General features: G+C 37.6%; 1 protein-coding gene across 1 annotated transcript in view; it reads left to right on the top strand.

Moving 5' to 3' along the window:
• si:dkey-247m21.3 (5-hydroxytryptamine receptor 4) overlaps positions 1–27,183 on the top strand; it is a 66,386-nt gene that overhangs the window by 17,985 nt on the left and 21,218 nt on the right. The window contains exons 2-6 of the mRNA XM_023262066.3: positions 5,540–5,606; positions 6,099–6,275; positions 7,494–7,694; positions 8,647–8,800; positions 12,766–13,430. Coding sequence (XP_023117834.2) covers positions 5,584–5,606; positions 6,099–6,275; positions 7,494–7,694; positions 8,647–8,800; positions 12,766–13,430 — 1,220 coding nt within the window. The 5' untranslated portion in view covers positions 5,540–5,583. The remainder of the gene's footprint in view (positions 1–5,539; positions 5,607–6,098; positions 6,276–7,493; positions 7,695–8,646; positions 8,801–12,765; positions 13,431–27,183) is intronic.

Raw genomic sequence — 27,183 nt, 5'->3', positions numbered from 1 at the left:
GGACAGATCACCGTATAATTTTTTCCCCTGCCTGCTGGCATTAGCATGTAGCTCAGTAGAGCCCTTTGGAGCAGCTTATTAATCACCGCCATTAGGATTTTATTTCTACAGCTGCTATCGTAATGAGAAATGATGACAGGGAGGGAAATGATGAAGAGTAAATTAAATCAAATGAAACATTCTGAATAGCAACACTAACAATAACAACTCAAGGCTATGCAGCAAATAAAAAACAGACAGAAAAGCAATCTAGCATCTTCCTGGCCCCTGCTCTCCAAAGTTCATTCTGTTCTGTTCAGCTCTGTGTCAGTCAGATGCGAAATGGACACGGTGAGCTGTGAAAACACACCTCTTTGGACTCGCATCACACGAGAGAATCACAGCAACCAGCGAGAAATAGGGCTCCTCTCTTCCCCCCTTTTTCTTTCTCTCTAGCTTCCATTCTTAGAAATTCAGATTGAGCAAATATTTTCCTCACCGTAAGGCGTCGGGCATGTGAGTAACCAACTGAGCAATGAGAAGCAGGGCAGGTTGTGTTAGTTTTGTTGATGATTTCTGTGTACGAGTGTGTTTGTGAGTGAAGCAGTGAGAGGATGAGGCTGATTAGTTTCCTCTGTGCCCCATTTAAACTGTAATCAGAAAGTTTTCAGAGCACTTTTGAAACTGGGTGTCGTATTGAGAATACAAAGCTGAACACCATCCAATCTGTGCTCCACAGTTGAGCAGAATTATTCCTTCACAAACTTGACATTTAATCACATAAACTGTGTTTATAATCAGGGTTTTTGTGTCGTAATCATCACAAAATAAGAGGCTGGACTTAGAAAGTGTAGACCCCATTCCTAATGGGTCAGTGGCCCCTGAAGGCATCACCGTGCTTCACATTTTGTCCTCGGTAGAGCTTATTAAATTAAATTTGAGCAGCTTTGTAAAGTGTGAAAGTAAGCCAGGTTTGAATTTAAGACTCTTTGTGGGAGCTTTACATATAATTCATGCACATGGTTTCTTTTCTGTTTCGCTGACAACACATTCTTGTATGTCGCTGTTAATCCCACTGACTTCAGACAACTGAAATCTCTACAAGTGTACAGTTTTGATGTGAGAAACTGGATATCCAAGACTTTTCTTTAACTGAACCCAGCCTCAGAGAAATTATTGAACTTAATATACTGACATCTACTTGGACCTCATCAGATTACATTAATCCTGTTGCTAGAAATCCTGACATCTTGTTTGACAAAACTTTAAGTTGTGAGCACCACATTACAAAATTGGTGCAAACATGTTTTATCAACTAAAAAAACTTTGTCAGAATTTGGTTTGTTAATTGTCTGAACCTGTCTCTGAACATCCAAACCCGCCGTTGTGGTTGACAGGCATCTTGTCTATAAATATTTGCCAAAACGACGCAATTTGCCAGAGATAAAAGTCGTAAAAACAGAAATCCATCCATCCATCCATCCATCCATCCATCCTTTTCCACTTATCCATGGCTGGGTCACGGATGCTGCAGACGAAGGAGGTCATTCTAAATGTCGCTCCCCCCAGCGACGCTTTCCAGCTCTTCCTGGAGGATCCCGAGGCATTCCCAGGCCAGATGAGATATATAATCCCTCCAGCAGATTCTGGGTCTACCCCAGGGTCTCCTCCCAGGCGGACGTGTTCGGAAAACCTCCAAAGGAAGTCTTCCTGGAGGATCTGAATCAGATGTCCAAACCACCTCAACTGGTTCCTTTAGAGGTGAAGGATCAGCAGCTCTACTCCGAGCTCCCTCCGGATGTCTGAGCTTCTCACCCGACCTCTAACGCTGAGCCCAGCCACAGTTAAATGAACATGATTGGCTGCAATATTTACATTTAAAAAACTTGTAATCCAACCCGAAGGGTCGGCTGGATGTAACAAAAGAGCCAGATGTTATTGGTTCAGGTGAAGGAATTTATTGCTCAGTAGCAAATTTAACATAAAAGTGGTCAAACAAAGCAAAACAAGGCTGGTTGGTGTTGCCAAATCAAAGAACAAAATACAACCAAACGAAGGCTAACAGAGTATCTAATCTAGTTAAACACAAACAAAATAACTGGACTCTCTAGCCAAACTTAAACACAATAGTAGCACGGACTGTTAGCAGGAGCCACAGTCTCCACTAAGACTGGAGGCTAAACACTGAATTAACAGCCACCAACAGAAGCTCTAAATGTCTATAGTCACTCCTCAGTGGATACACAACCAACAGACCTTACAGAAATACAAACAAGTCACAAAGAGGCACTAGGGCGAAGTGGTTCCATTAAACCAGCCATCACTGAGCATTCTGGTTGTAGATATACTCATGTGTGGTGATTGCTGGGGTCTTATAGGAGGAGTTGTGGTGGTGGACCAGTCCAACGGGTTGGGAGGTGTAGAGGACCAGGGCTGGGAGGAGGTCTGGAGCTCCAGGATAATCACTCCTCATGAGTACCAGGTGGATCTGGAGCTCAGCCTTCAGCCAGCTGTAATCAATCCTCTCTCCACAAGACATCCAGACAGAGAAGCTGACAAAGTCCATTTCCAAACACACGACCACCAGAGGCTGAAACAACTTATTTAACATTTTTAAAAGATTTACTGCAATAACTAAGTGGAAATAACCCAGTTAGCATCTATGTAGCCATTTTGGGTACATTTTTATATATTTTCTAGGAGATGCACTGAATTTAGGTGATGAAGAACCTGCCAAGATTTGTGCATTGGCAGGAATGTAGCACAAGCAAAAGCAACGCTCTGATAAAGAGTTGTGATCCAGATCTATAACTGCTGATCAGATACCCACAACCCTCTACAAGTTCTCGCTAATGGATGAAATAATAATAATGGATGAAAGACTAGGTGCCATATATTTACGTCAGTTTCCTAGTGTTGACCTACTGTCATAGTAATGCATGACAGCATGATGACAAGTCAGCATTCACAACAATGTACACTTGGACACAAAAGACACTTCCAGACATGCAAAAATGTAGGAAAATGTCTTTACACAATCACATTAGCATAACATGGCTACATACTAGATGCTGATAGATAGATAGATAGATAGATAGATAGATAGATAGATAGATAGATAGATAGATAGATAGATAGATAGATAGATAGATAGATAGATAGATAGATAGATAGATAGATAGATAGATAGATAGATAGATACTTTATTAATCCTGAGGGAAATTCAAACAGTTCAGTAAATTCACCACATAAACCAGGATAAGCTAGGTAACAGTGATCATGGAATTGTCATTATTTTGGCTTGATTTCCTTTTTTTTCTGGCAAGAAACTGTAAAATACTTTCGTGGATACTTGACCACCAAAAATGGTGTTGGTTGGGGATCTTTAATGCTCTGTAATTTCATAATCCATCCTCATATGGTCCTAATGTGTTCAGAAAAGCTGTCTGACTGGCTTGTTTAAGTACAGATGGTATGCGCTGTATGCTGTCCAGCCAAACACAATGAGGCTGTGGCGTAACCTACCTGGGTTGTATTATCTCTCCCCGCTCTCCTCAAAGAAACGCCGCCTTTCCTAGAAACCACTCTGACAGCTTCTTGTCACATCTGTTTTGTTTCAGCCCTGTTTTCAGCACTGAAATGTTGTCAGAACTCAGGAAATTTTATATACATATGTAAGACAAGTCAGTGCTAGAAACGATTGCGAGTTCTCTGGGGGGTTTTTTGGCTCTCTGATTCTTGGATGGGAACTTGGGCGGAATCAAAATGTTTCAATGTAAAATCAAGAAATAACTACTTTCTAAACTTACATTAAATCCCTCTATCCAAACTGCAGCAACAGATACCAGGTCAGAGAGTGCAAAGAGTCAGATTATACTCAAACGTGACAAACTATAAGCGGCGCTCATCCTGCAGGAAGTGAGTACTGTTGACAGGATTGCTGGCGTCCAGTCTGTCAGGTGTTGATACCAACCCTCAGGTGTGATAAGAGCAGACAGCCACCATAAAAAGGAGACACACATGTTGTTATAGGTGCTTAAAGCTGATAAGACATTTACAGCTACAGCAGTGAAAGGCTCACTTACTGTAACATGGACTGAGAACATGACTCAGGTAGTCTTTTAAATCTTTATAGTCATTTACTGCCACACTGATAGCTTCTGATGAAAATCTGGTTGATTTCTGGAGATGCTGAAAGAAATACTCTGCACTTGGCTCCAGCGATGGCTTCGTGAGTCCACTTATCAGTTGAATGCTTCGTCTACCACTTTGATTTGGGATGAAAAGTATCGTAAGTATTGTAGTAATATTCATGGTGCTCCCCTCGCTTTTTCTTTAGTACCACAATGGGACAGTGTCGGTGCTGTATAAGGAACTCCTTCCTTCCGTCTGATGGTCTACGGGTCACCCTTGGGCTAGGTGTAGCGCCTGTTTAGCCTCCCAACCAGGGTTACATGAAACCATGACTTGCAGGTGGATGGATGATTGTACAAGCAGATTCAGTTAAAGTGAATATATGGTCGTATAATCGCAACGCTGGGCAGAGGAATCCATAGATCAATGGCCAGGGTTACAAGTCAAGTATAGACACTGCAGCTGAAGAAGGCAGCAGAGGACCACTTCAGTATTTATTACTAGTACAATCATGAACTCCAGGACACCCTGGAATATATCGTCACAACTGGAAAAATGAATGGGAAGAGAGGACGAGGCAGGCAGAGAATGAAGATGATAGATGGACCGACATCATACATTCTGAATTGTGATTGCTGCCTGTTCCATGTTGTTCATAAGCAGAAATACTGACAGAAGTAGTAATATTGCACAGATAGGTTAGTATATAATGTGAACCTCATGCAGATTGCTGTAAGAACCTCACAGATGTTCAGGGTCTCCTAAGGACAAACTGCAGTTTTTCATTTCGCTCCATCATCAGGACTGTGCATTGCTTTGTTGGTTTATGACCAAATAACTGAAATGATAAAGGATTTTCCTGTCTGCCTTGGCAGCACTTTGTGTTTTGTGCTAACAGCGACTCTGAGTTAATGTCCCTTAATTGCCTTAACAGTCTTACATCAGGCTGCTGTTGGTAAGAATCATTACGTTTACCTCATTTATTGGGTTAACTGAGGACTCCAGGTTTAGACATTTAGACTGACTGTCCTTCAACACAGAGAACCAGGATCTGGGTCTCTTCAGTAACTGGTATCTGACCTTCAACCTCCCCTGACGAGGGAATAAGAAAGGAGAAATTCCCTTGTGGTTTTTGCTGAAGCATGGAAATGTTATTGCATTACAAAGACAAACTTACAGGATTTAATCTGCCGGCTGTGGACTGTTTTCCCTGTACATAGCAAACATTTTCAAGCTGTGATCCAGTTACTTATTTAAGGGAATAACGTCTAATTTTTTGGCACCTTAATGCTGACTTGAGATGGACAAGCAAGAATGAGAAGAAATCCAGCCAGTTTATACTGCTGGCCACTATTTTCAGAAAAATGCAGGCGTATTGCAAGAGCCAGCACAATTATAAGGTGACTGTGTGTGTTTGTGTTAACAGGGCTGTAGAATGGGGTGATGAGGACTCTCCTCTGCTGACTAGTGATGGCCACAGCATCACCTCGACAGTAAGTCATAGAAATCAGAGCATGCACTTAGTATATATATATATATATATATATATATATATATATATATATATATATATATATATATATATATATATATATATATATATATATATATATGAAATAGAAAATAATGAGAAAACATAAAAACTGATGTTGTATTTTTGCAACAGTGGGTTTTACAGGGTTAAGCAATGTCCTGCCCACAACATCACCTGATTGGTTACACATCACTGGGAATCATCTTTCAACAGTAAATAAATGTTCAGAAGATCACTTTAAAACTAAATGTGCAGAAATCAAAAGTTTTTTTAATGAACTTTTGTGCTGAACTGTGTGTTAATCTCAATTTTGACACCAAGACCTGTAGTTTTAGTGCAAATGAACTGTTTATTGGTTCCAGTCCAAGTAGTGAACAACTCCTACTTAGCCCTTCCCTAATGCTTACACATTAGAAAACATGACATCAACCAACCAACTTTCTTCTTGCAGTTTGTTGGATGACATAATAAACCCAGAACAACAGCAGCAGGACCAACAGGAGCAGGAGGAATTCTTGAGCTCGGTGGAGACCGTCGTTCTCACCATCTTCCTCTCCATCATCATCATCATGACGGTGTTTGGGAACCTGCTGGTGATGGTGGCGCTCTGCAAGGACAGACATCTACGGTGAGCCTGTTGTCTCTTTCAGAGCAACGGTGGTCCGATCTGATAATTAAACGAGAGGAAGTTTGTACAGAACACAACCAGCATCAGCTGCTAGGACTTTTACAGCAAAGTATGTCAGCAGCTGCCTGTGAGGGTTACTGGGTTAGAGAACACATATTCCTGCGAGGCTTTTTCAGAGACAAGAGCTAGCACTGTATTAGATTATAAAACTAACATCCAGCAACAGAAAATGGGATACAGTAAGATATCAAGTTTCAGGATTTAGTTTTACCACTAAATGAAACTGTATTTGCTTTTGATTACAATCATTTCTTCTTTTTTTAACCATTTGATGCACAACATGGGTGAAGAGATTCCATTTTTTCATTGAATATGGGTCACTTCTGACCCAAGTTGTGTATCAAAGGCTTAAAGATACGTGGTTTTATATTTTAGATGAAGACAATGCAAGAACAAACCCATCAAATGTCAGAATACTCAACTTACAGACCCTCTGTCCTGAAAAACCCGCACTGGCCAGAGAGGTAGATCAATACCTGTGACATTTCATCACAAGTAACAAAAAATGTATCTGGACATGAAGTTCTGAAAAAATATTTAGTAGCTCTTGTTTCATCATTTAAAAAAAATCTAATCTGCACTTTTTTTTAATGTAGTCTTATCTGCAGACTTTCAGTGTTTGGGTATAAATACAAAGCTGGACACACACCAGTCGCTTCACCTTTCAGCAGAGTCAGCCAGTTGGCGAGTTGAGCAGCAGCTTTAGAGGTTAGAAATAAAAGTTTCAGACATGATGGTGAAGTAGAACATACAGTGCAGCATAAACCTGTTGTCACGGTGGATCTAGAAAACAAGACTCAAGTGTAGACACAGATGGCAAATCAAACAAAAGTACAAGATGACTGGAGAATCAGGGAAAAATACCAGATTCATAACATAAAACTGAAAGAAAGAAGGAAAAACTCAAACTGACAAAAGATAAAAGACAAAGGACAATATATAGAGAGAGAACTGATGAAGGTGGAATTGATCAGTGCAATCACAAGAGGAGGGAAACAGACAAAGGGAGGAAGCAAAATAACACACAAGAACAAGGATCTTTTCAAAATAAAACAGGAAATAACTGAATAAAATTTTAGACCATGCCACATTTAGTTTGGACTTTTGTGGATAAATATTTCAGACTTCTCTCTTTTACCTTCTTTTTCCTTCTATCAGAAAGAAAAAGACCAACTACTTCATCGTGTCGCTGGCATTTGCTGACCTCCTGGTGGCGCTGGTTGTGATGCCCTTCGCTGCGATCGAGCTGACGACCGGCCATTGGCGCTACGGAGAGATTTTCTGCCTGGTGCGAACGTCTCTGGACGTCTTGTTGACCACAGCGTCCATCCTGCACCTCTGCTGCATTGCACTGGACAGGTTAGTGAGCGTTACACAGGGATGAAGAGGGCACTTTCACTTACAGGCATTCTTTAAGAGCTGATTGAATAAATACAGTATTACTACACTGTAAATGACAGAAACAAAAAGTTAGTTGATTAAATGTTGTTTTGTCACCGCTCATTATTTGGACCTCTAACCTCGAATAAAAGTCTGAAGCGTGATAAATTAATAATAATAAATATTCAGTTTGGCTCTATTTTCCGGCTAGACTTTGTAAGGATTGAATGCGGATTAAATTTCATTTTGGATCTCGATCATCTCAGTGTTATCAAGACAAATTCTTTGTCCGATACCACACGGACAAACTGCAGGCTCAGTTTGGAGGATAATATAGGATTGATTGTGTATTAACCCTCCTGTTATCTTCATTTATGGGCACCAAAAAATATTGTTTCCTTGTCTGAAAAAAATACAAAAATTCAGCAAAAAAATTCCCCAAATTTCTGAAAATTCGCAAAAACTTCAGAAAATTCCAATGATTCCTTAAAAGTTTCCCTTAAAAGTTTTATTTAAAAAAAAAAAAAATCTCCCAAATTTGGCAAGAAAATTCTTGCAAATGTTTTCAAAAAATGAGTAAAAATCTTCCCCAAAATATCCTAAGAATAACTAGTGATTACATATATATATCAGTAAAACTTCTGTTTTCTTTAAGAACATTCACAAAAAAAATTGCTGGATTTTGGTTGATTTTTTTTGTCAATGTTCTTAAAGAAACTTTTTTAAAACATTTTTTTTCTACCAAAAAATGCTAAAAAAAAACATTCCCCAAAATGTTGAAAATGTGGACATTAGAAGTTTCACTGTGAAAATATTTTTTTTTCCACATTTTCAAACTTTAAAGCGGGTCAGTTTTACCCGCAGGACGACACGAGAGTTAAAACAGTATTTGGTTTTCATCAGTTTGACGGTTTTCTGTGTGTTACTGCAGGTATTATGCTATCTGCTGCCAGCCGCTGGTCTACAGACACAAGATGACGCCGCTGAGGGTGGCCGTCATGCTCGGTGGCTGCTGGCTCATCCCCACGTTCATCTCCTTCCTTCCCATCATGCAAAGCTGGAACGCTATCGGGATAGAGGACATTGTGAGTCCTCCATTCCTAAGATCAGAAACCGAGGAAGGGGCCACAGGTGACACAGTAATGAGCTTAAAAACAACCACATACATTATCCCAGTTGTTAAAAAATGACATTACACTGGAAAAAATGCTTCTCTCAAAACAAGAAAAAAAAACTATTTCAAGGAACTTTTACCTTGAAATAAGTGAAAAAATCTGCCAATAGAACAAGTGAAAAATGGCTTGGTAAGATTTCTTGAAATGAAATATGATATTTAGAATATTGAGATCTTAAAATTAGCTGGGAAAACTTATTTTAAGCTCTATTTTACAAGGATTGTCAAGCTTAGGTGTCTTAAAATAAGCCAGACATGCTAAAAAAAAAACAAAACAGTTTTTCACTCAAAAATATATTTTTGCTTTCATGTAACCTCCTAATTTGAGATGTATTAACCCTCCTGCTGTCTTCATTTACGGGCACCAAAAAATATTGTTTCCTTGTCTGAAAAAAATCAACAAAAAAATTCCCCAAATTTCTGAAGATTTGCAAAACCTTCAGGAAGAAAACTCCAAAATTCCTTAAAAGTTTCCCTTTAAAGTTTTATTTTAAAAAAAAAAAAAATCCCCCAAATTTGGCAAGAAAATTCTTGTAAATATTTTCAAAAAATGAATAAAAATCTTCCCAAAAAATCGACCCACACATCACACTGAAGAGTTCCTCCCTCAGACGCCTTCAGATCGGTATGTGCTTTCTGTGAGGGCAGAAGCTGCATTAACCTCTCCAGTCTAATATTCTCTGTTTCTAATAACATTTGCAATCCCTTGAACAGTGATCACAAAACAATTCCAGTCCCCGTGGAGGCTTTTCTTGCTGCGAGCAAAGACAGCACTTCAGCAGGCATTTTCTGCTGGTTTGGATCTGTTTTGGCGTGAGGTCATTTCAGAGCTGCTCTGAAATGAGCAGCAGGACTCCCAGAGGCAGACGGGGATAGATGAATTTATTCATCCAGACTTAATGAAATGCACAGCTCTTTTCTCTGTCAGAATCCAAACAGCAGCGCTCCGTTGGCTAGCGGTCGTATGTCACACAAAACTGCATCAGACTTGAAATGACTTCCACCTGTATGTTTAGGCCAGATTTGAGTTTTTATTATTTTTTTGTGCTGTGTGTGTGTGTTCTCAGCATTTTTTGTTGCACTCTTTTCTGCCCCAAAAAGGCTTTGTTTGAAACCAAAACTCCTTCTTCCACCAGCTGTGACAAAGACACAAGAGGAGGTTCAGTGACTCTGACACTAGTTTAACGATGTTGGACAGTACATCTGCTTGGTTTGACCTATTTCTGCTCCATTTTCACTCATGACAGAATGACTCTTCTCCCTGCATGGCAACTGATACTTAACCCTCCTGCTGTCCTCATTTACAGGCATCAAAAAAATATAGTTTCCTTGTCTTAAAATATCCAAAAGTTCAGCACCAAAAATCCCCAAATTTCTGAAAATTTGCAAAACCTTCAGGAAGAAAATTCCAGTAATTCCTTAAAGATTTCCCTTAAAAGTTTTTTTTTTTTTTTTTTAATCCCCCAAATTTGGCAAGAAAATTCTTGTAAATATTTTTTTAAAATGAGTAAAAATCTTCCAAAAAATCCTAGAAATATCTAAAGTGATATTGGTTGATTTTTTGTGAATGCTCTGAAGAAACATTTTTAATATTTCTTTTTTCCACCAAAAAATGTTCAAAGATTCCCCAAAAAAACCCCAACTAAAATCGTTCTGGATTGCTTCTCTGACCTTAAGGTTATTTGAATTTTTTTTAAAGAAAAATTGTTTTGTCAAACAAAACTATTACTTTCATATTTCATCTTCTTCTGGTTGAGTCTGTGGAGCTTCCTTATGTCTGTTTTTACTTTTAAAAACTACGTTTAACCCTCTTGTCGTCCTGCGGGTCAAAATTGACCCATTTTAAAGTTTGAAAATGTGGAAATTTTCACAGTGAAACTTCTGATGTCCACATTTTTAACATTTTTGGAAAAATCTTTGAACATTTTTTGATGGAAAAAAAGAAATGTTAAAAATGTTTCTTAAGAACATTCACAAAAAATCAACCAAAATCTAGTGAATTTTGCTGGATTTTGGTTGATTTTCATGTAAATGTTCTTAAAGAAAATATTAGAAGTTTTACTGATATATATGGAATCACTTTAGATACTTTTAGGATTTTTTTTGGAAGATTTTTACTCATTTTTGAAAATATTTACAAGAATTTTCTTGCCAAATTTGGGCGATTTTTTAAAAATAAAACTTTTAAGGGAAATCTTTAAGGAATTATTGGAATTTTCTTCCCGAAGGTTTTGCAAATTTTCAGAAATTTGGGGAATTTTTTTGCTGAATATTTGGATTTTTTTCAGACAAGGAAACAATATTTTTTGGTGCCCATAAATGAGGACAACAGGAGGGTTAAAAGAGGGAAGCAAAGACGAAGGAAGACGGTAAAAACATGAGACAGACGAGGACAGGGATTTCTACAACATCAGACAGGAAAAAACTGAGCAAAACCCCAGTTCATGACAGAAGTCAATGGATATTCGCTGTTTGAATTAATTCATTTGGCTCATTTGATGTGGCTGAACGTCTGTCTTTTATGATGTAATTTTTTTGAATTTTTGAACAGTAGCACCAAAAAAATACTGCCTACTCCAGCTTTATAGTTATGTTATGAATGTGCAGCTCCAGAATGACTGCTACCCAAAGCCTGTCTCCTACATAATGGGATGAGATCGACTTTATCTTTCAGCTTAAGGTGCTTGTCTACCTGCAGATGTTTTTCATTTACCCTGACCTGCTCATAGTGTCATTTGAGGACAAGAATGTGAGCAAGTGGCCAGATAGACTGAAACTATTTTTGTATCAAAGGGGCATTAGACAGCACATTATTATAACAGTGTGTAGCATATTGCCTCTTTCTTTAGCCCAGGGGTGTCCAACATGCGGCCTGTGGGCCAAAAGCGGCCCTCCAGAGGGTCCAATCCGGCCCTCAAAGTGTAAAAATTACAGAGAAGACATTAACTGCAGATTGTAAATTAGTAAAACTATAAATTTAAAATAATTTCTAGACCATGACAAGTTGTTTTGATAATGAAGTAAAATACTAGATTGTTCTTTTGTCGTTTTGTGTCTCATTTTGTCTTGCTTTTTGTCTGACTTTTGATATTTGTTTAATGTTTTTGTTTTTTTGGTTCTCGTGTTTTTGTCATTTTGTGTTTCCTTTTTGTCTCATTTGTGTTTTTTGTCTTATTTTTGTCATTTTGAGTTTTGCTTTATTCATTGTTTTTTATCTTTTTTGTCTCTTTTTTGTCATTTGTCCATGTTTTTGTTGCTTTGTGTCAGATTTTTGTAATATTTTGTCTTGTCTGTTGTTTATTTTTTGACTTTTGTCATTTTGATCATAAAGTAAAATACTACATCATTCAGTCCCAGATAGCTGTGACCAAATGTTGTGTTCCTTTGTAGACACTCTGTGATCTGGAAGTTGTAATGTGGAAATGATAAACTGAGGCATAAAGTTTTTGAAATTGAATTTATTTTTCTTCAGAAATTTCAGGTTTTTCATGATGTTTTGCACAAAGATAATTCCTTAAATGTGAACTTTTTTCAGAATGGACTTTTTTTTACACGATAACAAAGGAAAAAAGTGGAGTTGTGGTTATTTATAGGTCATTATGCTGTGATTTTACTGGTCCGGCCCTCTGGAGATTAAACTGGGCTGAATGTGGAACCTGAACTAAGATGAGTTTGACTCCCCTGGTTTAAGCTGTTCTTTCTTACAGATTGGAAGGAGGTGAATCAGCTAGCGGGGGTCACCTCTAAAGTTTCCTACAAACAGAAATGTTAGAAATGAACTTAGAAGCAGGCTAGCTGTGTCTCCTTGCCTCCAGTCTGTATGCTATACATAGCAGGTCACATTCGTATTATGGTCTGTTTCTGCTCTGTATCCAGATTGAGGAGAGGCGAGCCCTGACCGGAGGCTCTAACGACACCAGCTGTGTGTTCCTGGTCAACCGGCCGTACGCCCTCATCTGTTCTGCCGTGGCCTTCTACGTCCCATTAGCCCTCATGGTTCTGGCCTACCAGCGGATCTACGTCACCGCTATGACCCACGTACGGCAGATAGAGACGCTCCAGCGGGCCGGTTCTGCTCCGGTCGGCAGCACCGAGCCCATCGTCACCGTGAGGTCGTCCACCTCCTCAGACCCTCTGGACCACTACCGCCTCAGGACAACAACGGGTTCCTCCTCCTCAGAGCAGGCCCCCGTATCAACCAGCCGTATGCGCATCGAGACGAAGGCAGCAAAGACGCTGGCGGTTATTATGGGCTGTTTCTGCCTGTGCTGGGCACCGTTCTTCATCACTAACGTGGTGGATCCCTTCATCCACTATTCGGTGCCGTGGCAGCTGTGGACGGCCTGGCTGTGGCTCGGCTACATTAACTCAGGGCTGAACCCGTTCCTCTACGCCTTTCTGAACCGAGCTTTCCGGAGGGCGTTTCTGGTGATCCTCTGCTGTGGGGATGAGCGCTACTCTCGGCAGGGCAGCTGCTCCTATGGACACACTCACAGAGCATGCTCGGCTGCATCGGTCAACGGGACGTCCATGGCACTGAGGTAAACACACAGCAAAGGCACAGTCACATTTGCACAACTTTCTGTTGTCTTTCGTTGATACAGCGAAGCCAAAGACAATTTTGATCATGTAGTTTATTTCTGGACTGATGACAAATGTCACTTTACCTTCACTTTGGTGTGAAGGACCATAACTGCTTGTGTAAATAAAGGGGTTGTAAATGAGTGTAAATGTGTTGGTTGTCCTGCTGTCCTCTCTGTTAAAAGTCTTTCAAAGAGACATCCAGGCCTCAGGCAGTCTAATTTGTCACATTCTGCAGAGACAGACAGCGCTACAACACCTTCCTCACTGATGGCCTGTAGGCTTCTGGAACGTCAGCTTTCTTTGTATATGTCTGCCTTTGGTGGACTCTGCTGTAAAACTGTGAGGAGGATGACAGCTTTAATTTGTCCATTTGTTGATCTTCTCAACATCTATTCACAAAATTTGATTTGTTGCAGCAGTTAAAAACCTGTCAGCCAGACTTGCTGCTGCTTGGTTCTCATGAATGGAACAAGGAACTGCATTCACTGACTTTATACGGCGCTTACTGGCTGCATCGATTAGGTTTCTAGAAGTTAGAGTCAGTGCTCAAAGCAGCTGTTCAAAATACGGAACATTTTAAAGACCGCCTTTGATTGTAAAATGAATTGAATAGACGAACTACTTCTTTGATCTCAGGGTATACAGTGTACTCATATTGAGGCTCGGTCATGAGTCTGATCATGAGCTGTGTCATCTGCTTTTCTTTATGTCTCTTCTGAACTTAAAAGCGATCACCATAATAAGACACCTGTACAGCAGGAGCTGGGGAGGTGGATGAGGAGAGAAACCAACACAGATGACAACATATAGACCAGGGGAGTCAAACTCATCCTAGTTCAGGTTCCACATTCAGCCCAGTTTGATCTGAAGTGGGCTGGACCACTTAAATCATAGCATATTAACCCATAAAAATCCAAATTTTTCCTTTGTTTTCATGTAAAAAGTATGTTCTTCAAACGTTCACATTTATGGAACGAAGCATTATGAACAACCTGAAGTTTCTTCAGAAAAATGAATTCAGTTTCAGCAACATTCAACCTCAGTTTATCATTTCCACATTACAACTTCCAATCACAGAGTGTCTACAAAGGAACACAACATTTAGCCATGATCAAAACAACAACTGTCAGACAAGAGAAGACAAAAAACAAGACAAAATAATACAAAAATGAGACACAAAATGACAACGAGAACAAAACGACAAAAAATGAGACCAACAACAAGAAACAAAACAGAAAAGAGACAAAAAATTAGGCAAAAAAGTTACAAAGCGCCAAAAAAATGGACAAACGACAATAACAAGACAAAAAATTACACAAGCGAGATCAAAAAAGACAAAACGATACACAAAGCAATGAATAAAGCCAAACACAAAATGTGAAAAATAAGACAAAAAATACAAGTGTCACAAAAAGGAAACACAAAACGACAAAAACATGAGACAAAATCAGAGACAACAAAAACAAGACAATATATGACAAAAATGAGACACTAAGCAACAAAAGAACAATTAACAATCTAGTATTTTACTTTATGATCAAAACAACTTGTCATGGTCTCAAAATGATTTATAATTTAATAGTAGTATATTTATATAAATAATAAATTAATAATAAATAATAGTATAATTTATAGTTTTACTGATTTACAATCTGCAGTTAATGTCTTCTCTGTAATTTTTACACTTTGAGGGCCGGATTGGACCCTCTGGAGGACCGCTTTTGGCCCACGGGCCGCATGTTGGACACCCCTGAACTATAGAGTAGTGCTTGTGGTACATATTTTAGCATTTAAATATGAAAGAAGTTAATTTATAAGGCATTATTTTATGTGTTTCTCTGGGGTTATACATAGACAATAAGGGTTTTGTCTATTTTTTTGTATTTATTGTCGTAGTAAAAAGGCCCTCATTGGGGAAAAAAAAGTGACACCTGCTTAAAGAAAAGAAAGAGAATGCTTTCTAGCTGAAGTCAGACACCATTTTACTGTTAAAGTCATGAGTTATCGCAAGTCATTTGTCTGTTGAACTTAGATTCCATTTAGGGATCGTTTGGATTTTTCCATATTTGTCTTTTTCACAGGTTGGAATATTTAATCTAATTAGATCATATAATATCACAGCACTTCTTGTTTTGTTTTTTTGTTTCTTACAGCCAGATGTTAATGGTGTTGATTTAGTGGAGGACTGTGTTTGTGCTCTCCGCTCTGTTGTGTTGGAGGATGATGGAGCGAGGTCTTGCTTGGATTTTCACTGTTTAACTTTAACACGAGTACTTCACAGCTGGAGAGCAACTCAGTGAACGGCACACGGATGACAAATTAATTCACGCAAAATATGTGCAAGTGCAGACATGTGAGGCTGTCTGACCTGCACAGGATTTTGTTCTATTTTCTGTCATTTACTGAACATTTCCACTACGTAGTTACCTTTGTGTGTCTGCAGTTTGGAGAAAAGAAACCAAATACGTCAGCTCCAGACGCAGCGATTTCAGTTGGGATGTGTGTAAAGTGTGTGTCAGGTTGTGTGTTTCCATTGATATTTTTGGGCTTTCGGTCCGTCTGTATAGGAAACAGAAAGAGAAACAGTGTTAACTCCAATCTGATGTCTCTGAAATCTGCCTCAGACAGAAAACAGACTCAGACGATCAGATTAGAGCTAACAGGAGACTGGAAGCTGATAATACTGGAGGAATCCTGTCAGATTCATTTCAGCTCCAGGCATTTAGGCGGACTCTGTGGGTGGAGGGTGTCAGGGGTGTCCAACATGCAGCCCGCGGGCCAAAAGCGGTCCTCCAGAGGGTCCAATCCGGCCCTCAAAGTGTAAAAATTCCAGAGAAGACATTAACTGCAGATTGTAAATTAGTAAAACTATAAATTTAAAATCATTTCTAGACCATGACAAGTTGTTTTGATCATGAAGTAAAATACTAGATTGTTCATTGTTCTTTTGTCATTTTGTGTCTCATTTTTAAAATATTTTGTCTTGTTTTTGTCATTTTTTGGGTTTTTTTTGCCTGATTTTTGTCACTTTGTTTCTTATTTTTGTCATTTTGTGTTTTGCTTTATTCCTTGTCTTGTGTATCGTTTTTGTCATTTTTTGTTTCCTTTTCATCTCGTTTCTGTCGTTTTGTTTCTTGCTTTTGTCTTGTTTGTGTCATTTGTGTAATTTTTTGACTCATTTTGTCATTTGTCTATTTTGTTGTCGCTTTGTAACTTTTTTGTCTAATTATTTGTCTCTTTTTTGTTTTGTTTCGTGTCGTTTGTCTCATTTTTTGTCATTTTGTTTCTCGCTTTTGTCGTTTTGTGTTTCCTTTTTGTCTTGCTTGTCTTTTTTGTCTTATTTTTGTCATTTTGTTTTGCTTTTTTCCTTGTCTTGTGTATCGTTTTTGTCATTTTTCTTTCCTTTTTGTCTCGTTTGTGTTGTCTGTTTTTCTGTTGTTTTGTTTCTTGCTTTTGTCCCTTTTTGTCTGGTTTGTGTCGTTTGTATAATTTTTTTTGACACATTTTAGTCATTTGTCCATTTTTTTGTCGCTTTGTAACTTCTTGTCGATTTTTTTTATCTCTTGTCTCGTTTCGTGCCATTTGTCTCATTTTTGGTCATTTTGTGTCTTATTTTTGTAATATTTTGTCTTGTTTTTGTTGTTTTTTTGTGGGGGTTTTTTGTCTGACTTTTGTTGTTTTGATCATAAAGTAAAATCCTCTCTGGTTCAGTTCCAGATATCTGTGACTAAATGTTGTGTTCCTTTGTAGACACTCTGTGATCTTGAAGTTGTAATGTGGAAATGATAAACTGAGGCTGAATGTTGATGAAATTGTGCTTATTTTCAATGTTTTGTAAAAAGATAGATAGATTCGCTAAAACAAAGAGAAATATTAGGAGTTGTGGTTATTTATAGTTTACTATGCTGTGGTTTTACTGGTCCGGTCCACTGGAGATCAAACTGGGCTGAATGTGGAACCTGAACTAAGATGAGTTGAAACATCTGCTCTAGTGTAGTTATTTTCAAGGTACAAACAAATGTCTTTTGTCTTTTCTCTATTCCTGCCACTGTGTATTTGATGCCAGAACTGGTTGGTTTGGGAGGACTTGGACCCAATAATAGGCTGAGATGTTTTGTACAACATCAGAATTATGGTATTTATGTTCTTATCCATTACTAAACTTACTTTCATGGGGTGTAGTCAAGCATTTTTAGGTGACATCTTTAGCCAGCCACTGAATATTTTCTTCACCAGTAATCTTGCTGTAATAGTTTGGCCTCGTCTTTGCTTTCCAAAGATCACAAACTCTATTCTACTTGCTCTAGAGTACGGTTGTTTGTATTCTATTTTTAGCAATAGTTTTTCTACTGAAACCTGGCCACAGACAAAATGGAGAAAGTTGGTTATTTTCAACTAGTATAGTGGAAGACTGGATTCTTTGCTTGGGACTTGACATGTCTTTAGATTACGCAGTGATTGTGATTTTGCCTCATCCAGTATTTTTGTACATTAAACATGATTCCAAGTCTTTTTTTTAATTACTGTCTGTAATCATTAAACATTTCAAAATACTGGAAAAGAGACAGCGGTGAAGGTGAGTTTGAATTAATTAGAAATAAACCTACAAAACCATAGCAGATGCCAGTTAGAATTTGCAGCAGTAAAACTCTTAAAGGCTACGGTTCAAAAATACTCGCGGGCTTTTCCCTGACACCCACTGAGGACACTCAGCTCCAGCAGTGGATAGTAGACTCTGGTTTGTGATTAGAGTCATAACAAAAACCTGGTGCTGTGGCTAGAAAACAGAAAAGACATCTATACCATCTGAAACAGGTTAAAGCTGTTGAGTAAATACAGCCACACTGTCCCTCGTGTCCTTTTGTTCCTGTTGGGCAACTTTGTTTACAACATTTTAGTTTCCACCAGCTGTTTGTACTCTATATATACTGTATCTGTTCTGTGTTTTAATGAAGTAAAAGCTGTTTAGATATATGTTATAATGGCTGCTCTACATATCAAATGTCACAACCAGGTCCCAGTCGATTTAAGTATGGACCACTGCTGAGGACCACCAATGTTTATAAAACTGTAACTGTGAATAATTCCTACTTTATAAGGTAAATTTAAATAGTTTGAAGACATTTTAAAGTCATTTTGGATCCATTTGTAGTAACTTTTTTAACCCTCCTCAGCCATCCCAGACAGTTAACTGATTTTGGACAGGTTTTGAACAGTTAAGGAGGATTTTTTGAGCACATTCTGGACAAATTTGAGTCATTTCTAGTCATTTTGCACCTATTTTGGGTCTTTTTTGACAAATTTTAACAAGATTTTGAGAACACATTTATTTTATGAGTAATTTCGGATGTGTTTTTATTGTTTTTAGTCATTTTTGGAACCCTTCTAAGCCATCCAACATGTTTAACTCATTTTGGACAGATTGTGAACAGGAAAAAAAGGATTTTTTGAGCAGATTCTGGACAAATTTCTAATAATTTTGGACAAATGTGGAGATTTGTTAAGGATTTCTGTGTCATTGCGAGATAGCGGCACGGCATCACTGTAACCATGACAACAAGTGAACACTACATCAGCTGCTACTGATCCTACTACAAATCCACCACAGAGGACTTATCAGGACTTATCCGTCAGACATGAAACAAAGAACAACTGATTAAATTGTGGGGGTGTTTCTGAGTCCCATCAATTCCCGCCGCCTGCTACATATTTAGGTCACATGATTCGGTATCTGTACATAACATACATATGCAGAACACACGCCTGTGCTCAGCATGACCATGTTTTCAACTCTTGCATATTTATCTGGTGCTAAATATCACACATAGGTGTATTTCTTTTTAATTCTGCCTCAATAAAAATATATATTTAACCTCATCAAAATGATTTGAGTTATGCATGTCGTTTTGATAAAGGACACGTCTCCTTATTTTCTATATTCCAGTGTCTGATGTTCATATTAAACGTGGCTAAAGTTTCCAATAATGAGGTAAACATATGTAAAAGTAATCCCTGTGAGCCAACAGCTCAGTCTTCAGATGCTCTAAATATTTATTTGAAAAACTGACTTCAGCCTGCCATGGATGTCTTTATATGGTCATCTGCTCCAGGAACATCATGCCCAAAGCCAAAATCCTGTCAAACTAGTCTTCTTGGTTAATATACAATATGTACATTTTCTTCCACAGCAGTGTACTTTAATTGGATTTTAGGTATTTAATGTATTACAGCGTATAAATACCAGAGCAGAGTTATACTGTGCAGTTGTTTGACAGCAGCAGAATAATGCTTTACTAGCTGCATTGCCTTTGGTTTTATCTGACAGCAGATAGGTTGCACTTTAGTCAGGGGTAAAACCTTTTTATATAATGCTAGCGATGTAAAGTCCCCTGTTTTGTTACAGATTTGTAGGTCGAAGTGCTAATCTTTTTGTTTTGAATGTATTTAAGAAGTTGCCATTTTCCAACAAGAACAACAAATTGTGTTTCTTAGTAGTTTTAGAGTCACCAGAAACTCCACACTGGGAGGAGGATGAGGTGGTGCTCACAAGCTGTACCCATCAGCAGGCTTCCTGAAGTCAGCCAATCAGAAGAAAGTGGGCTTTTAGGGAGGGGGTGGGCTTAAAGAGACGGAGCGAATTAACTTGTGTCAGACGGAAGCTCAAATAAGGGACTGCATGGGAGGTTTTTAGGAGACTATGGTTTTTTTTAAAACTGTGACATATGCAGAACTAATCTGCACTGTAAAAAAAGTTCTTACGGTAAAATTCCAGCAGCTGTTGTTAGCAGAACGCTACCGTAAAATTACATAAAACATTTTCTACATTTACGGTAAAGAAATGTATTGATATTATTGATTTTAGGGTTAAAAAAACATGCTTCATTCCATAATTTACTGTAGAAAAAAGTTTTAAACTTTAAAAATTTGACAATTTACATGAAAAAAACATAAAATAAAGTTTGTCTAACTATTACAGCACTTTTACATCATCAACACAACAGTTAGTGTATTTAACATTTAATATATGTATTTTTAGTAAAAATTGTGGTTAAAGCTGTCCTAAATATCAAAGCATATGTCCGTTATTAACACCAAAGTACATCAATTTGACCGGTACAAACTGTATTTTTTACATGTAGTAAATGCAGAAATTGCCATGTTACTTGTTATAAATATTGCAGCACAACAATATGTACATTTAAGTGGGAAAATTGTATTCTTTTTGAGAATTAAATGCAAAAATTACAGTATTGTTCTACATATTACGGCATTTTTCCATTAAAAAACTGTGCAGGAGTCGGTAAATGTATTTTTTCAAGAGAAAAAAGTCTAAAAATCAGATTTTTCTCCTGATTTTTACTGTCATGGTTTGACAGTTTTTCACCGTAAAATTTACAAGCATTTTTTTACAATGTAGTGGAATCCCAGAATAAAAATATTAGACTAAACATGCTCCCTTTAAGCTGATATCAAAGCAATGACCAGTCTTGATTCAGTGCTTCTGTAGGTGGTTAAAAGTTTGGATGCTTCGTCTTTGCTTTTTCCTATCAGTACAACAATGATTTGTTAGAAGTTCTCTAAGTTTAATCTCACCTTTTTCTTTGGTCATTCACTCATCGCTGCCATCTTTACCTCCTTCAGAGCAGCTGACATCAGTAGTTAGAAGAGTGTGGGCCGAATGTGTGAACTCAAAAATAAAAGCACCAGAACTCCACAGAAACAAATGAAAGGTGTAAGCAGATGATGCAGGCTTTTAACGTGCACAACCCAGACCGATGCTGCCCTTTTACTGGTAAAACTCCGTGTTTATTGAAGAAAAAGTCTCTATAATTAAGCACTGTTTGGTTAAACATTTTGGAGGAGCCAAGAAGCTGTCATTAAAACTTCTTCCCCTTAAGTGCTGGATGTCTGCTGAGAGAAATAACAAGTGATTACTCAGAATGTCAGACCCTTCCTGTAACAGTTAATCAGGTCCAGTGTGATCTGGCCTCAGTTCAGGTTTCAGCTCCACGTGGAGATCACAAGTTGAGTTCCATAACTACAACAGAGCGCCGGCCGCGGTCTCACCTCTGTGGCGGTTATCGATTCCTGCATCTGAACGGTCTCGCCGTTTGAATAACAGCAGAATTTGAAATCTCTGCCATCCTCAGTGGATATGTGAAGGTTTTCTGTCCTGAAAGCTTCAGTGTTTTGATTATCGAGATAAGATGGAAGATTTAGCTCCATGTAGGGAAATTCAGCAGGAAAGGAAACCAATGAGCCAATGAGCTATGAGTGCAACAATCCAATCTACAAATCCTGCAGTAATGAAACCAGCAAGGCATCCGGCTCCATGTAAATTATTATTGGGTTACATTAAAGGGGCAATAGTGGAGAGAAGAACCACTCAGCCTCTAAAAACACATAGATTTCTTCTTGTATGGCTCTGGAGGAACTTCAGTGATAGCGACCAGGTCAGTCTGACAACATGTTTGAAGTTGCATTATGGAAAATCGTGGCATTTGGAGGTTGGAGGTCTATTTGTTTTGTCTTCTATTGCTGTGATTTTTACCTTTCTTTTCGTGTATTTGTCTCTCACTGGTTGTTAACTTCATACAAATACAATATTAACCCAGTTTTTATGCTAGTAGTAATCATAGGTCATGTCAGTAACAGAAGACAGACCAGTTTTCAGTCTTGTTCAGCAAGAACAAGACTGAGGATGAGGATGCATGGCTTTATCGTCCACTACCATCAGTCCCTCTCATATATGAGGCAAATTTATTTGTGTAGCACAATTCATACACAAGACAATTCAAGGTGCTTTACAATCGCAAAGAAATACATTCAGAAAATTAATTATATAGATGATTTAAAAGTACATTAAAATCTGTCAAAAGTCAAGAAAACAGACTGAGCATCTAAGAGAAAGCTGCAGTAAACAATCTGGTTTTCTGGCCTGATTTAAAGAGCCGACAGACTGAGCAGATCTCAGGTGTTCAGGAAGTTTGTTCCACAGGTGAGGAGCATCATAGCTGAATACTGCTGCACTAGTTCTGGTTCTGGTTCTGGGAACTCACAGTAAACCTGTCCCTGATGACCTGAGGCCTCTGGATGCTTCATGTGGAGATAATAAGTCCAGGATGGATTCTGGTCTAAGACCATCCAGTGCTTTGTAGACCAGGAGTCAGATTCTGAGCTCTCTCCTTTGACTAACAGGAAGTCAGTGATGTGAGTACCGGTGTAATGTGGTCTAGTTTCCTGGTGTTAGTTATGTCTCTGGCAGCAGCGTTCTGGATCAGCTGCTGCTGTTTGATTGATTTCTTGTTAAGACACCATTACAATAATCTAACCTACAGAAAATAAATGCATGAACAAGTTTCTTTGTGTCTTCTCTAGACAGGAAAGCCTTGATTATAGCAATGTCCTTCATAGTCCAGGAGCCCAGATAGCCTACCATAAGTTTTCGATTCTTTGTTACTGAAAATTGACACAGCTATTTTAGTCATTTCACTCATGGCAATCACAACATGTTGTCTATCATATAAAACCTTGGAATCTCTAGTTTACAATAAATATACTCATATTGTTCTTGTATTTTCATTACAATAGAAATGACATATGATAAAATGACAGTGTGTCTCAGCGTTAAATTATTCGCGGAAATTTTTAATAATAGCAACTCAGATTGTATTATATCTGGGTCAATCTATAATTGAGGGACTTTTGAAGTCTATGGGATATATCTTGTATACATTTGTATTAAAAATGAAAAAATAAAGTTTTTTTATGTTCATTATGATCATGAATTTATAAATTCCATTATTATTGATTATGGAAACAATCACTTATTAATAAAAAATGACTGGATATCACGAAAATGTCAACTAAATAACCATCTGAATTTAATTCCAACCACCTTCAAATTAGCTAAACAATAATAAAATGAGTTGATTCAGAAATAGTTTGGATTGTGTTCTTTTTATTAAGTTGAAATAATCATGACAGATATTTCTTTTTCGGCAATATATCAAATTTTATATGGAAAATAACAAATTAAATCACTTTCCACTAAGTTCTCCATTACAAAAATACCTCTCCAGGAAGTGTGTTAATTCCAGATCACATGACCTGCTCTACATGATTTCATTTCCTCCTGAAGAAAAGACTGGCCAGACTCCAAGGCTTTCTGACTTATTTATTATAAAGAGATCAACAGGTTTACTACAATATCTTTAGAAATAACTTTCAATTTCTATTTTACTCAATTGTATATATAATATTTAGAAGAATCTTTCTCTACATGCCATGTGGTGTTTGGTTAATGTCAACTATGATACAAAAAATCCTACAATTATATATTGACCCAGATATATTTGTCATTTTTTTATTGATATATAGTAAATTTCCTATAGAATGTATTCTATATTGTGTATCTGCACTATAATACAATGTATTGCAATGTTTGGTTGCTTACATTATCTTTGGATTAATTTTTGATTACTTTTCATTCCATTTGTTGTTCTTGTTGCTTTAAGCCTTTATGTTCTGGCTTAGTTAAGGATGTTTCAAAGGCTTTTCACTGAAGGATGAGGATCCATCATGGGAGGAACCAGCAGATTTCACTAATTTGCAGAAATAGTGTATATTGCAATGTAAAAAATCTCTAACATTTTTTGACCTTATCAGATTTTTGGTAAATTATATTTCGACTCAATACCAGGTGGTAATATGCAGAATTAGTAACAGCTTGCAAGTGGTTGTTAAAGTGATTTGTAACTTTTAGTGACATGGAGTCAAGGTGACCTTTCGTTTTTGGGGCCAAACACAATCATGGACAAAACTCTGACAAATCCACTCTTTGATTATTAGAATTCTGTCTTTTATATCATCAGGAGTCCGTATAGTTTGTTGAGCAATATCGAAACTACAGCATGATCCTCGCTGGTTCTTCCTGTAATTCCCAGTTTTTCCTTCCTGGACTGACATTGTACAGACTGTAACTCTCTCTTCAGGTGTTCGACTGAATGAAAAGCAGGTCAGTGGTGAAGGAGAACATGTAGTCGACCGCAGACGCTTAGTTTAGACAGACAGGCCAAGGAAGTGTAAACACTCCACTCTATGATTTATTATGAGATGTGTTTGATTTATTATTGTTTGATTGAAACCTCGGATCGTCCAGCTGCTCCTCTCTGCTCTCGCTGTTCTCGCTCTACAGCTCGCAAGATTTCTATCTTCTGGTTCTGTTTTTCTGTTAAATGTGGTGTGAAATTTCTGTCTTCTCTCTCCGTCTATCGCCTAGTAGATGTCATCAGCCAGAGTTCCCATCTATAAACCGTTGTACTGAGACTCCAATGTTGTTTCTGTCATGTGCAAACTCACATTTAAGGAATTTAGTCATTACTTTCATTTCTGTGTTAATACTTCCTAAAAAGGATGACCACTGTGGTTGAAACTAATTCCAGGTTTAATTTACTTGCATGGTTTTATTTTTAAATACTATCTTTTGATACTATTTCAGATCATTTCTGAATCATATTTGATTTTATTTTTGATTATCTCGCTACACAACTCTCACTTCTGGAGCCGCTGCTGTAACTGACACATTTTTCTGGCTTTTTTTGAACCTCAAATTGAGATTAAAAATAGAAAGACTACAAGTGAAGAAAAGGGAGAAATTAGATGGGTTAGATTAGATTGCTTCTCTGGACACTGGCTCTCTTTAACATGCAGATTTTACTCTTAATGTTCACATTTTATTTCTTTGAAGTACAACAAAAGATGAAAGAAGGCTGGAGAGCTCAAAATAAAAAGCTGTTTAACCCTGTAAAACCCACTGTTGCAGAAATATAACATCAGTTTTGTTTTTCATTAATATACAGATAGACAGACAGACAGACAGACAGACAGACAGACAGACAGACAGACAGACAGACAGACAGACAGACAGACAGACAGACAGACAGACAGACAGACAGACAGACAGACAGACAGACAGACAGACAGACAGACAGACAGACAGACAGACAGATAGATAGATAGATAGATAGATAATTTTTTTATTTTATTTTTTGACAGACAGTCAGACAGATTTTTGCTCATTTTGGGTCTTACAGGGTTAATGAAAACAAAACATATCAAAAACCCAAAGTGTTGTTTTCATGTTCCTCTTTAGATTCAGGACATCAGCTGTTTCTGAACTTGTCTGTGTCTAAATGAAACTCGTCTCCCCCTCTGCTCTCCAGTGCCATAGAAACATGGTTTCCTTGGTGAGAAATTGGGCAGTCGAGTGGACCCACCTGAGCTAATCAGCTCTCCAGACCTCATTCAGGCGCTTGGTTCTCCGAGAGGCACAAAAGGCTCGCTTTGGTTTTTTTTATTTTCTTTCAGTAAATATGATTTTCAGCACTAAAGAGCTTTTATGGAGTTGAAACTCGGCCCCATATTTACTCAGCTTATAAACAAGAGCTGTACTAGTTTTAGAATATAAATGATCGCGCTAAGCTATAAGTAAATATTTGCCAGCTGTTAAGGTAAATGCATGTAGCAGAAGCAGACTGTTGACTTTTGATAATAGGAGTATTTATTTATAATATATTTACAGATCTAAGGAGATCTATCTAAAACTAATAAACAAGATAAACGGATCACAATCAGAACACTGAGATGCAGTCATTGACCTACATGTCAAACATAAATAAGAGAAAACAACACAGAAGTGACGATTGGTTTCCACAGCTACAGCTCCTTCTGATGATCCTACCATGCATCTCTTCTACAGTTTTCTACTACATATCCATCAGTAATAGGTACTAAACTATCAAAGGCCTCAACATCAATGGTAGCATTTTTATTCCATGTTTCTGTGTTGTTTGCTAACCCTACTCTAATCCATGCTAATGTGATCTTTTTCTCAGCAGTAGAAGCTAGATATTTAGCTGCTGTTACTGCTGACCAAGAGGACAAACTGACTGATGGAAAACAGTCCAAAGAATTAGTCTGATCCTGATAATATGAGGTAGAGTGAGACATTCAATCAAGGCTGACAATCTGATGAAAATATGAAAAATAGAAGAGAGGACATAGCTTTGCTCTACCCATTCTTTAGGAAAACTGTCTGATGATGGAAATGACAAAAATAAGACAGGAAACGACAGAAACGAGACATAAAATGACAAAAACAAGACATAAAATGACAAAAACAAGACAGGAAATGATAAAAACAAGACAGAAAACAAAAAAATAAGACAAGCGACAAAAACGAGACACAAATCAACAAAAACAAGACAAAAAAAATGTCAATAACAAGACAAAAATGCTAAAAACAAGACAGAAAATGACAAAAACAAGATAGAAAATAACAGAAATGAGACAGAAAATGACAAAAACAAGATGCAAGACAAAAATAAGACACAAAATGACAGAAACGACACAAAACTTGACACAAAACGACAAAAATGAGACAAAACAACAGAAACGAGACATAAAACGACAAAAACAAGATGCAAAGCAACAAAAATCTTTCACTGTTGCTTTTTGAAAAAGGCATTTTACTTTAACAAGGTGAAACTTTATAGGATAACGTTATTTTTTATACCGACAAATCAAAGTACAGATGGTTTTACCTTAGTTGACATGTTTCAGCTGCAACTTTTTTTTTTTTTTTTTTAATTGAATGTTCATCATAACATTACATTTATTATGCCAGGGTTTTTACTTAAAATAAAACAG

The sequence above is a fragment of the Amphiprion ocellaris genome, chromosome 17 (genome assembly GCF_022539595.1).
Source record: "Amphiprion ocellaris isolate individual 3 ecotype Okinawa chromosome 17, ASM2253959v1, whole genome shotgun sequence".
Taxonomy (NCBI): domain Eukaryota; kingdom Metazoa; phylum Chordata; class Actinopteri; family Pomacentridae; genus Amphiprion; species Amphiprion ocellaris.
The sequence above is the reverse complement of the archived record's forward strand: the minus strand, read 5'-3'. Positions and strand labels throughout refer to the sequence as shown.